The following is a 13,949-nucleotide window of genomic DNA, read 5'->3' on the forward strand; positions in this document are numbered from 1 at the left end:
GGGGGAATCAGATGATGGTACACTGGAAAAATGATTTGGAATATAAATAAAGGTTTAAAGGTTTGACTATTTCTTTTCTTTTTTTTTTTTTTTTATATATTTTTTTTAAATTTTTTTTATTTATTTGTCAGAGAGAGAGCAAGCGAGAGGGAACACAGGCAGACAGAATGGCAGGCAGAGTCAGAGGGAGAAGCAGGCTCCCTGCGGAGCAAGGAGCCCGATGTGGGACTCGATCCCAGGACGCTGGGATCATGACCTGAGCCGAAGGCAGCTGCTTAACCAACTGAGCCACCCAGGCGTCCCTATTTTCTTATTTTTAATTTTATTTTTTTAAGATTTAATTTTAATTCCAGTTGGTTAATATACAGTGTTATATTAGTTTCAGGTGTACAATATACTGATTCAACAATTCTGTACATTACCCAGTGCTCATCATGACAAAAGTGTGTTCCATAATCCCCATCACCTATTCCATCCATCCCCTCAATTTACCCTCTGATAACCATCAGTTTGTTCTCTGTCGTCAGAGTGTGTTTCTTTGTCTCTCTCCTTCCCTGCCCCCTTGTTTTGTTTCTTAAATTCCACATAAGAATGAAAATCAGAGGGGTTTGAAGCGGTGGGGGATGGGAGGTTGGGGGGACCAGGTGGTGGGTATTAGAGAGGGCACGGATTGCAGGGAGCACTGGGAGTGGTGCAAAAATAATGAATACTGTTAACGCTGAAAAAAAAAAAAAAGAATGAAATCATATAGTATTGGTCTTTCTCTGACTGACTTATTTCCCTTAGCATTATGCTGTCTAGCTCTGTCAGTGTTGTTGCAGATGGTAAGATTTCATTCTTTTTTATGGATAAGTAATATAATCCATTTTCTCTCTCTCTGTTTCTCTCTCTATATATCACATCTTTATTCATTCATTTGTTTGTGGATACTTTGGTACTTCCACATAAATGTTTGACTTTTTAAATGCAAATTAAGTAAAACAATGTACTGTTTCCTCCTGTTAAATTACCATAATTTTGTTTTTGTTTTAAGTAATACTCATTATGGAGGAGCAGTGCCCTTTTTGTATTGGTGATGGTGTATACAATTTATGCAGTTGTTCTAGACTTTCTGGAGAACAGATTAACAAGGTGTATCACCCTTAAAGAGTTTGTTTTTACTTCTAGAAATGCAGTCTAAGGAAATAACCAGAGTTGTTCAAAAAGTGGATGTACTAGGATATTTCTGTCAGTATAGTATTAGTGAAAAGTTAGAAATGATCTGATTGTTCAACTAATGGAAGATAGGTTAAATAATGATGTTATAGCTATGTAATATGGCATCTTATAGAAAACTGCATGTCTTCTCCGTCTTTCTGTTCTCCTTCCTGCTTTATTTTTCTTTACAACATTTATTATCACTGAAATATTAAATATTTCTTTATCATTGTCCACCATACCAGAAAGTAATGTACTTGAGAATAGAAGCTATTCTGTTCACTGCTTTGTCCCCAGTGCCTGAGTTAGTGCTTTACACATTATAGGCACATGTTAAATATATACTGAATGAATAAATAATATTATGACAGTGTTTCAATAACATGGGAAAATATTCTTAATATGTCCAATAGAAAGCAAAAGCACTCTATAAAAACAATGTGCTATATGGTCTCTTTGGGGAATTATAAAAACTTACAATAGACATATATAGTATAGACATAAGACAAAATAGAAAAACATATACTAGAAATGTAATGTGATATAGTAGTTGGGAATCATGCTCTAGACTCCTCCAACTTGAGTTTGAATTCCAGATATACCACCTACTTAGCTATGCAGCCTTGAGCTAACAGACTTCAGATCTCTGAACTCTAGTTTTTACATTTTTAAAATGGAGGTGTGCTACCTCACAAGCTGTTATGAGGTTTAATCAGGGTAACGCGGAAGTATTTAGCATGGTGCGTGGCACACAGCAAACGCTCCATAAACGGTAGCTGCCTTTAGCATCCCATAATCCTGAGATTATGAGCAACTTTTGTTTCCTTCCTTTTGCATTTGTTGTTCGTTTTCTACTTTTGGCAAATGTTACATTTGTAAGTAGAAAATAAACAACTATATATATTTTAAGTTGGTAATAGGAACCAGGATATAAAATGGGTCCAAGGAGTGAAGGCAATAAAATAAAAGGAGTCTATAACTCTGTGTGCTTGCTAACAATAGCTAGTTCTAGAGTGTTAAATAACTCTGGGTATTTAGAGCCTAGTCCTGGGAATATTTTTATCTGTGTTGTGTTGAAATAAAAAACACTTGATTTCAGTAAGCACTTACTGGGCAAGTGATAATGACAACAGATGAATCATCCAGGAGGCCTGCCTTCCTTGTTCCCTGTTTATTGGAAGTGACAGAGCAAGTGTCTAAAAGAAACAGATGTTTCAGTTTCCTGATTGCATACACACCACTCTCCTAGTGGGACTGACCTGTGCTCAGTTCAGTATACTTGATGAGGGCCTGGGAGAGGTGTCCTTGCAGTACAAGAGGTGTGAGGAGGAAACAGGAATTCTCAGGTTTAATAGAAAATCCGCTCTTTCTTTAGGATGAGGGGGAGAGAAAGAGTAACCATGTGGAAGGATCTCTATCACAAAGGGACAGAAAGGTTTTTCTCTGTTCTCCCACGGGACCATCCTTCTAGTTGTGACAGCACTAATTACCTGGAAGCTTGGCAAATAGGTAACTATCAAGTACAGACCCTGGGATTGCCAAGTCCTCATGATGTCACGATGAAAGGAACTTGCTTCGATGTCCCGTAGTGCACTGCAGACGGGTAAAGACAGACTGCGGTATCATAGAGCTGCTTTACCTTTAAAAAGCTACACTGTGAACTTAACGCTTTCAGAGTAGAGATATCTGAAAGGCTCACCTGGGAGAACCTTGCCCTAAAGAGCCTCGCTCTTGCCAGCCCCTCAGGCTGGTAAAGCTTTGTGTACTGCCCACCTTGTTCCAAGTCACATGTTCCATCTGTGCATAAAGATACGCCTGCTGTCTCTTGCTCCAGATACACTTACTCCATTCTTGAGCTTCCTTGTCATATAACGAGTAGCCGCTGGTCTGCCTTGTACTGGGTTCTGGACAATTTGAGGTCCTGTGTACATGTCAGGAAAAATAGAAGTAAAGGGGCACCTGGGTGGCTCAGTGGGTTAAAGCCTCTGCCTTCGGCTCAGGTCTTGATCCCAGGGTCCTGGGATGGAGCCCTGCATTGGGCTCTCTGCTCCACGGGGCCCTCTCTCTGCCTACTTGTGATCTCTGTCTAATAAATAAATAAAATCTTAAAAAAAAAAAGTAAAAATATGTACATTTAATATGTGAAGTACAAATGCTCATATTCATAGGCCTAAAGGAGAATTTCATACTATATAAAGGCAAATCTCAAGTAGTGATTAAGTGTTCTCTTAAAAAGTTCATGGAAAAGTTCAAAATGGGTTACAGAATACTGAGGGAAATTTCTCCCTTGATCCAGATGCTTCCTGACAGTAACAGGTGATTTGAATGTTTATACCATATATAAATACCCTCTTCTTGAGGAGACAGAATCAAGGTGAGTGGTTATCTTGTTTATTAAAAGATAACCTTTTGGGCACCTGGCTGGCTCAGTCAGAGCATGTCACTCTTGATCTCAGGTTCCATGAGTTCAAGCCCCATGTTGGACATACAGATTACTTAAAAAGAAAACAACAACAACAAAAAACCTAGTCCTTTTTCTATTTTTTAATTTTTTGAATGATAGAAATACGTATACACAGAAAAAAATTTACTCCATGTAGAAAGATATAAAGTAGAAATCAAGTTTTTCTCTTTCCTCCCATCCTGTGATAACAGTGCCCTCTCCTCAAGAATCTCACCTTAAGTCATTTTTGTTATACTTCCAAAAGTGGGATTTTGTTAATATACTCAACACGTAAGTATGCCTGTTAAAAAAATTGAGATTGCCTGCCATTTTCACTTAATAGAGCTTTAAGATATTTTTGTACCAGCCCATAGAGATCTCTCCCTTATTAATGACTGCATAGAATTCTAATGTATAGGCATTTAATAATATTCACATACTCATAGATGTTAAGGTCATCTCTAGTTTTTGTTATAAAAAAATGCTGCAGTGAACATATCATACATCTCTATAAACTTTTCAAGTATAACTCTTTATAAAAGAATATAGGTAGGTGATAACAGAATAACTTCAAGTGGCCATTTCATTCTAACAGTAATTACAAACCTTTGAATGGGTTTGGCACATTATGATACAGAACCATATAATGTTAGACCTCGGAAGAGACTTGTGATCATCTCCCCCAGTGTTCTCATTTTATAGAGCCTGAAGTGGTTAACCAGGGTTGTCCAGGTAGTCAGTTGATATGGTTGGTGAAGCCAAGGTTAGGATCCAAGTTGTCTAGTCTCCCCACCTAGGACTCTTTTCACTATTTTGTACTCTTTCCCACAGAATCACTCACAAGCTCTAATATTTGACTTTTAACAATGGGCTTAGACTGTGTCTGTTTATAGTGTATGCTACCATCTATCAGCTAATGGTTTAGTATGTGCCTGTTGGCAGTTGTAGATCAAATAATTTTCCAAATGCAGCCAACTCTTCTTTTACTGTTTTAATACACGTTTTAAATTTATTGCAAGACAACATTTGTAAAACAGTTTTTAAACCGTAAAGAGCTAGACATGTGTGAGGTATAGTTATCGGTATGGCTCAGCTTTAGAAGTTGCACAGGCACTGACGGGATTGAGCAGAGTGCTTCAATTTCATCAGGTGCAGCTTTAAAAAAATCATAGGTTTTCTTTTTAATAGTCTGGAGGTTTTTCAGGAGATCTTAAGGTTTTGTTTAGCTTTACTGAGAAATGATTGACATGTAACATTGGATAAGTTTAAGGTATACAATATAGTAATTTTATATATGTATAAAAGATCCTAAGGTTTTAAATACTGCCTGTCATGTTACGAGTAGTTTAAGTTCTATTTTCATTATTTTCTTACAGAATCTTTAGACGACCTAACTGATCTGGTGGTAAAGTTATTTTCTGAAGTTGAGAACAAAAATGTCCCACTGCCAGAATTTCCTGAACACCCTTTCCAAGAGGAACATCTTAAAGTAAGTGCATGTATTTCTGTTATTTTTTCTTTTTAAATTCAGCATCATAATATTTGCCAGTTTACTAAAGAGTAGATGAACAATTTTGGAAGTTTTATTTATTCAGGTTTTTTTCATCCTTTTTTTTAAGGATTTAATTAATCTATTTTGAGAGAGAGAGAAAATGAGTGGTGGGGAAAGGCGGACAGGGAGAGAGAGAGAGAAGCAGACTCCCCACTGAGCAGAAAGACCAATGTGGGGTTCGATCCCAGGACCCAGAGACCATGACCCGAGTTGAAGGCAGACACCCAACTGACTGAACCACTAAGGCGCTCCTGTTTATACAGTTTTTAATATATATATATATATATTTTTTTAAAGATTTTATTTATTTACTTGAGAGAGAGACAGTGAGAGAGAGCATGAATGAGGAGAAGGTCAGAGAGAGAAGCAGACTCCCCGTGGAGCTGGGAGTCCGATGCGGGACTCGATCCCGGGACTCCAGGATCATGACCTGAGCCGAAGGCAGTCGTCCAACCAACTGAGCCACCCAGGCGTCCCTTAATATTTGTTTTGATAGTTGAATCAGTTTCACATTTATTAGGGATATGTATCACCAAAGAGATATCGATATAAATCTGATCTTTGCATACTAAAAGTAGTTTTGGTAGTTAGAGCCTTGCTATACTGTAGAGGCTGTTCTCCAGTGACAGAAGGCAAGCATATTGAGCCGCATGGCCGAGGGGACCAGACATGGGCTGTATACCAACTGTAATGAAAGTCCATTTAGAAAGAGCCCAAGCCAATTACTGTTTGTGGTCAGTACAGTTTTCTGTGGGGCAATTGGTTCTCTTGAATTTGGGATTTTTCCATGAAAATCTGTATTCTTCATAGTTCATAAATATTTTATTCAGTAGGAGTTGATATTGCTAATCTTTCTTGATTTTTTTTCTAGCAACTTTACAAAATAGTACCCATTAAGGACATTAGGAATCTTTACGTGACTTTTCCCATACCTGACCTTCAGAAATACTACAAATCAAATCCTGGCCATTATCTTGGTCATCTCATTGGTCATGAAGGTCCTGGAAGTCTGTTATCAGAACTTAAATCAAAAGGTAAGTCTTTTGAGTACCAGCTTCTGAGGGTAGTACCCCACATCCTTTTACTCTGGCTCTCATTTTCTCCTAGATTTTTTTGTGTGAAGGAACATATTTGGATGAGACAGTTTTGGGTTTATGGAAGAGTGAGGTGGGGTTGCTAGTGTGCTTTTGATTTTTTGCTCTGGGTTCTCCCCCTGCTGCCATAATTTGTTTTACTCTTCAGTATTGTGCAGCGAGGTTTAGACTTTTCAAGAGATTGTGCTACATGTTTTAAATAACAGACAGGTTTGGGGGGCCTGGGTGGCTCGGGGGGTTAAGCCTCTGCCTTTGGCTCAGGTCATGATCCCAGGGTCTTGGGATCGAGCCCCACATCGGGCTCCCTACTTAGCAGGGAGCCTGCTTCCCCCCTCTCTCTCTGCCTGCCTCTCTGCCTACTTGTGATCTCTGTTTGTCAAATAAATAAAATAAGTAAAATCTTAAAAAAAAAAAAGTTTCAAAAGTAAAAGCTCACGTTGGTATTGTTTATCATCTCTGTGGAATAACAGTACACATTATTTATTGGCCTGCTCTTAACCCATCAGACCAGAGGTTGTACAAGGATTTAATTAGTAGGTGATTTCCAAGGCCCCTCTCAGCTCAGGCTCTTCTTTTATGACTTGAAGAGTCCTGAGGAAACCTCCCAACCCAAAAAAATCCCTTCAGTCTTCCACAGTGTCCGAAACAGTTTTTCTGAACCAATTTTTTCTGCTCTTTTGTGCAAATGGTCCATTCTGATATCTTGGGAACTTGTAGTATAAATTAAAAAAAAATTCTTTATCTTAAAGGAAGCCACACGTATAAGCCTGTTTTGATTTCCTTTGAATTTTACAGGCTGGGTAAATACTCTTGTTGGTGGACAGAAGGAAGGAGCCCGAGGTTTTATGTTTTTTATCATTAATGTGGACCTGACTGAGGAAGGATTATGTAAGTATTGACCTGTTTGTTTTTTAATGAAAATTGACTTCTTATGATAAATTCTTAAAAATTTCTTAATGCTGTGGATCTGTTTTATGTAGTAAAGCCGTAAAGCCTTTAATTCATACAATTCATCCATTGTATTTTTCATGTGCAGCTTGGCCTTCATTTCATGGATGATTTTTTCCCCCTTAACAACCTGTCATTATGTTACATTTATGAAATGTGTCCTTGGCCTTTCGTCGGCTCATTAACTTCCCCAAAGTCCCTTCTGTCCCATGTCCTAGAGCCTGGAGGGCCATGTGTGTGGAACCCTAAAACCAGTGTCAGGGAGGTGAGGGCTCCATTTCTACCTACCTGACTTTACCTTAGGAGTGAGCTCACTGCTTTGAAGGATACAAGGACTGAATGGTTTTTAAGTGTGCCCCTTTCTTCCAGTACACGTTGAAGATATAATTTTGCACATGTTTCAGTACATTCAGAAGTTACGTGCAGAAGGACCTCAAGAATGGGTTTTCCAAGAGTGCAAGGTAATTTTGTTTCACCAAAATTTTTCTTAAGGAAATTTTTTCAGGAAACATATATATGTGAATTAATTTAAATTTAAGGCCCAATGAAACTTTTAAAGTTTTGGGGTTTTTTGTTGTTGTTATTTAAACTCTAAAATCTTGCAATGCATAATAGCTTTAGTTAAAGCTTAGTTGTACTACTCTGATTGGCTACCTGGGGCACAATTAGGGCTAAGGCATCAAGTAACTTTTTTTCGGAGGGAAAAAGGAATTGCTTTTCTGTCCCTCAGAACAAAACCAGCAGTTTCTTGAGCTTGTATCTATCAGGGCATACCTTAGTGTATGCCAAAAGCTTCATGAGCCTCTGTCATTTTCAGATCTGCTGATAAAAATCTACAGTGAACTTTCAAAGAAATTGTGAATTGTTTTTTATATGATTATGTTCTTAAAAGTGCTTTTTTTGGTTGTATGTTTGGAAAAGCCTGGCTATCTCTTACTATTTTTTAATAAAGCAGATGTTCTCTTTCAGAATTTTACTATTATTACTTTATTTTTAAAGTTCAATTTATTTGAGAGAGAGTGTGCACAGGGCAGAGGGACAGCGGGAAGGGCAGTGTTTAAGCAGACACAGGGCTCGATCCCACAACCCTGAGACATGACCTGAGCCAAGACCAGGAGTTGGACATTCAACCACCCGTGCCACCCAGGTGTCCCTGTCAGAATTTTAAAGCCTTCTTTAAAATTTTTTTTAGAAATATGTGCTTTATATTTAAGACTTATTGAGATTCTGAAATGTAATTTTTAAGATGAGAGAAACTGGGCGCCTAGGTGGCTCGGTGGATTAAGCCTCTACCTTCGACTCAGGTCATGATCTCAAGGTCCTAGAATCGAGTCCCGCATTAGGCTCTCTGCTCAGCGAGGAGCCTGCTTCCCCCTCTCCCTCTGTCTGCCTCTCTACTTACTTGTGATCTCTCTCTCTCTTTCTGTCAAATTAAAAAAATGAATAAATAAAAAGAGAGAAATCCTGTTTTTTTGTGTGTGTGTGTGTGTGTGTTTGTGTTTTTCAAGATTTTCTTTATTTGAGAGAGAGAGTGAGTGAGAGCACAAGTGGGGGAGCAGCAGGCAGAGGGAGAAGCAGGATCCCCGCTGAGCAGGGAGCCTGTATGTGGGACTCGATCCCAGGACCCTGGGATCATAACCTGAGCCAAAGGCAGCCGCTTAACCAACTGAGCCACCCAGGTGCCCAAAAGAAATCCTTTTTACTTAGGTTAAACTTTAAAGGGATACTCTGCTTGTGGATCTTAGGATAGGAGCTTCTAACCTGGGAGCAATTCTCTAAATGGATCAATGAAATGATCATCTGTGTAACTGTTGATCTTGCAAAGTTCTTGCACAATTTTCCTAAATTCTTTGACTAATAGTTTCAGTATTTTAGGCTAAACAATCATACTCTGTTTTGGTTATTTTCATTTGTGTTCTGTACATTTCTAAATCAAGCATAGCTGATTTTTCCTGATAAAGTTAAATATGGAGTAGAAAGTCTGTAGTGCAAGCTAGACACTAAAAAAAGAACTTTTTTTAAGTATTTCTAAGTAGTAGTTGACTTAAGTGTAATTGGATTAATTTTCCATTTTAGGACTTGAATGCTGTTGCATTTAGGTTTAAAGATAAAGAGAGGCCACGGGGCTATACCTCTAAGATTGCAGGAATATTGCATGTAAGTTTGTTATTTTATGTATACATTAGTATATAGAGTATTTTTGTGATCCTGCATATATTACCTTCAGTACTATATGAATGATAAAAATGGGAACTGTAGTATAAAATTTCAGATGTTGTGGCAACCTGGCAAACTTTGATGTCAAACCATGCTTAAAATCTTAATTTTCATCATCCTAAAAATTATCATCTATAATATTTTTCATTACAGAGGGATTTTGTTTCTTGGATTTAAATATTTTAAATATTTTTCAATTCCACAATGTATCAGTTGCTGATTGTGTGAAAGCTATATAGATCATCTACTGGTCTCTATTTCTGTTGCTACTACCCTAGTCTGAGCTACCATCATTTCTTGCCTGGACTACCATTATAATCTCTTACCTGGGATCTCTGTTTTCCCTCTTGTTTCACACTATAGTTTATTTTTTCAGCCTCAGTAATATTTTGAAAACCCAAATCAGATTGTTTGTCTTCTCTGTGTAATCCTTCAGTAGTTTCCTATCAGAATAAAATCCAAAATGTCATGTTGGATTACAAAGTGATCTGCCTGACTCTCTAACCATGTTCTATATGACTCCCCAACCCATCTCCCTGTTCTCTTTCCCCTCCAGCTGTACTGACTGCCTGCTTGCCTAATCTTCAAGTGTTAAGTTTATTCTCCCTCGTGGAACCTTTTACATTAGCTGTTTTGTCTACCTAGAACTCTTCTCTCTCTTGTCTTTGCATGGCTTGGTTCTTATTTGGGCTTCCACTTATAACTGTGTCTTCCTCACAGAGATCTTCCCTGACCTCTCAGTCATGTCCCGCCCCTTTGCATTTCATAGCACCTATCACTATAACAACACAATTTGTTTATTGTCTGCCTCCCTCCTAATTAGAATATAAGCTCCTTGGGTCCAGTAAGTGAAGGGGATTAAGAGTGCATTTACCTTGATGAACACTGAGCAATAATATAGAATTGTTGAATTACTGTACATCAGAAACTAATGTAACACTCTATGTTAACCAAACTGGAATAAAAAAAACCAAAACCTTAAAACTCTGGTCACTCCCTCTCCTAACTTACATGTTCATTGTTCTGTATTTTAGTTCAGCCTTGAGTCTTAATCCCCAAATGAATTATTGTTATTATTAACTGCATTATTTTATACCAAAATAAATAAAAGGAATATAAGCTCATTAGGGAGCAGGGACATCATCTGTCTTGCCTGGCACAGAGTAGATGTTTGTTAAGTATTTGTTGAACAAGTGACTCAGTCTGTCTCAGAATATTGGAAGTTGCTCTTACTAATAAAAAGCCACTCCTCCCCCAGCACCTTTCTAAATGCTTCTCTAATTTCATTCATAGAAATTTGAGAGGAAATTCTGTTTGTAAAAATGTATGTACCTTATGGTACGAATCCTACAGGTGTTAGCATTTCATTATCAAATTTTCTTCATTAACAAGGATTCAGTTTTTAGCCAGAAATATTACACTTTTCCCCCCAAAAATTGTGATTTTGCTCTCAATAATGTAAATGTATTTGGGGATTAACTGCAAAATCATCCTGCAATAGGAAACTGCTTCAAGTGTGGTAAGAAAGAAAAATGAAATTTTTCCAGCTGAGTAAAATTTAGTTGAAGGAGGATGGGGGGAGGGGGGAGAATGTAAAATAATGGGTTTAAGTATTAGAGATTTGTTTGCTTTTAATAAGTTAAACTCTGTAGTAGCCTTGCACATTTCATTTATCTATTTATTTTCCTTTTAATAAGTATTATCCCCTAGAAGAAGTGCTCACAGCTGAATATTTACTGGAAGAATTTAGACCTGACTTAATAGAGATGGTTCTCGACAAACTCAGACCAGAAAATGTCCGGTGAGTCACTCTATAGATTTTACTGCTATGTACTATATTTTCAATAATGGTTAGAAGCTGAAAATTTGGAACTGTGAATAAATCGCTTTTAAACTTGTTATGGAGCATGATTAAAGTAGAAAGAATAGTATAGTGAAGCAGTACCAAACATCAGCAAATCGAAACATGACCAGCCTTTGTTATCTTCAAACACTGCTCCTCACTCATTTTTCCTCCACTCTAGATTATTTTTAGGAAGGACCTCTAAAACATGAAGACTTTTAATTTATTTTTAATTTATTTATTTTAAAGATTTTATTTACTTATTTGACAAAGGGATCACAAGTAGGCAGGTGGGGGGCGGGTGGGGAAGCAGGCTCTTCGCTAAGCAGAGAGCTGGATGTGGGGCTCCGTCCCAGGACCCTGAGATCATGACCTGAGCCGAAGGCAGAGGCTTAACCCACTGAGCCACCCAGGCACCCCAAAACCATGAAGAGTTTTTTTTTGAAAAAATGAAGCAAGGGGTGCCTGGGTAGCTCAGTTGGTTGGGCTACTGACTCCTGATTTTGGCTCAGGTTCTGACCTTAGGGTCCTGGGATTGAGCCTGCATCAGGCTTCATGCGCAGAAGGGAGTCTGTTGAGGATTCTTCCCCATCTCTCTCTCTTTCTCATTCTCCCACTCATTCCCTCTCTCTCAAATAAATAAGCATTTTTTTAAAAAACCATAATCATAATTTCATTATCATGATTAAAATGTAGTAATAGATCATCTTAACCTGACTTCATCCCAACTCAAATCACTGTACATATCTGGCTTCATAAACAAGTGAGGACACCCTCCTTTTTCTTAAGTGGAAGTAAGGATTACAGTCTCAAAAGCCACCTCACTCACCAGTGATTAACCAGGAGATGAAAAGTTGGAGGAGCTCTCACAGTAACAAAGGTGTTCTTATTAGAGGAGGTTCAGCCCTACAGAGCTTATGAACTATCCTATGATATTTCTGCCTCAAAATTGAATTTCATCCATGTTTTCCAAAGTGAAATAATACCAGAAATATATTTAAGGGGCACATATTTTGCATTTTTTATTTTTCTCCTCTGTTAAGCATGTATTTCCAAAATTCTCCTGGGAACATGGAGATTGAGTAAATATGTTTTTTGGAACAGTCATTTTATGAATAAAATCAACAATCTGACTGAAGATTTTGAAGAAGAAAAATCCTTCTGATCGAACTGTTCCATCAATGTCTTTTTCCAGACATGTACTGGCAACAAACGATGGGAAAATTAAAAGAAATATTATTGGTGGGGTGCCTGGGTGGCTCAGTGGGTTAAGCCTCTGCCTTCAGCTCAGGTCATGATCCCAGGGTCCTGGGATCGAGCCCCGCATCGGGCTCTCTGCTCACCAGGGAGTCTGCTTCCCCCCTCTCTCTGCCTGCCTCTCTGCCTACTTGTAATCTCCATCTGTCAAATAAATAAATAAAATCTTAAAAAAAAAAAAGAAATATTATTGGTAGTTGTATAATGTGATAAATATGATAAAATGACATAGAACTCATTCTGTGTACACATTCTATCAAATACAGTTTTCCTAGTTTGGGTATTTTACTCTAATTAATGTAAGATGTAACCATTGAGGGAACTGGGTGAAGAGTACATGGAACCTCCCTGTATTATTTTTGTAACTTCTGTGAATTTGTAATTATTTCAGACTTGAAAGAAAAAGTATTTACAATAGCAACAAAAATGTAAAATAGCTAGGAATGAATTTAATCAAAGATAAGCAAGACTTCATCATACAAAACTACGAAACAGTGCTGAAAGAAGTTAAAGACCTTGTTAGGAGACTTGCTTTTAAATTTTTTCCAGTCTGATTCAGAAGCTCTGTGTAATCACAATAAAAATCCTAGTAGCCTTTTCTCCTTTCAATAATTGGTAAATTGATTCCAAAATACCTATGGGCATACAAAGGACCTGGATTATCCATACACCCTTTTTTTTTTTTTTTTTTTTTTTTAAGATTGAGAGCAGATGTGGGGCAGGGGGAAGGGCATCAGGAGAGAGACGGGGAGCCCAACTGGGGACCTGAACCCAGGATCCTGAGATAATGACTTGAGCTGAAACCAAAAGTCAGATGCTGAACCAACTGAGACACCTATGTGCCCAGCCCTAACATCCTTGAACATAAAAACAAAAGTTGGAGAACTCAAGCTACTGGATTTGAAGGCTAACTATAAATCTATGTTAATTAAGACATTGTGCATTGGCCTGAGGATCAAAAAGAAATCATTAGCATAGAACAGAGTCCAGAAATAGGCCCACACATACATGCTCAGAGGATTTTTGTTGTTGTTGTGGTAAACACATGAAATTTACAGTTTTAACCATTTCTAGGTTTACAATTCAGTATTATGTTCATATTGTTAAATATATTCATATTGTGCAGCAGCTCTCCAGAACTTTTTCACCTTGTAAAACTGAAACTGTGCCCATTGACCAACAAGTCCTCTTTTCTCCCTCCTACCGTCTCCTGGTAACCACCATTCTGTTTTGTTTTCATGAATTTGACTACTTATTACATAATATCAGTGAACTCATACAATATATCTTTGTTTCACTTAACATAATGTCTATTAGATTCATCTGTGTTGTACTATGTGACAGAATTTTCGTTTTTTTTTTTTTAAGTTTTTATTTATTTATTTGACAGATCACAAG

General features: G+C 37.7%; 1 protein-coding gene across 4 annotated transcripts in view; it reads left to right on the forward strand.

Moving 5' to 3' along the window:
* Positions 1–13,949, forward strand: part of IDE (insulin degrading enzyme) — a 131,134-nt gene that overhangs the window by 73,899 nt on the left and 43,286 nt on the right. For all 4 annotated transcript variants that reach the window (XM_059169451.1, XM_059169448.1, XM_059169449.1 and 1 more), the window contains exons 6-11: positions 5,017–5,129; positions 6,064–6,226; positions 7,082–7,174; positions 7,604–7,695; positions 9,311–9,391; positions 11,149–11,252. In XM_059169451.1, the coding sequence (XP_059025434.1) occupies positions 5,017–5,129; positions 6,064–6,226; positions 7,082–7,174; positions 7,604–7,695; positions 9,311–9,391; positions 11,149–11,252 (646 nt within the window). The remainder of the gene's footprint in view (positions 1–5,016; positions 5,130–6,063; positions 6,227–7,081; positions 7,175–7,603; positions 7,696–9,310; positions 9,392–11,148; positions 11,253–13,949) is intronic.

Source organism: Mustela lutreola, chromosome 4 (assembly GCF_030435805.1).
Source record: "Mustela lutreola isolate mMusLut2 chromosome 4, mMusLut2.pri, whole genome shotgun sequence".
In the NCBI taxonomy this organism is placed as follows: domain Eukaryota; kingdom Metazoa; phylum Chordata; class Mammalia; order Carnivora; family Mustelidae; genus Mustela; species Mustela lutreola.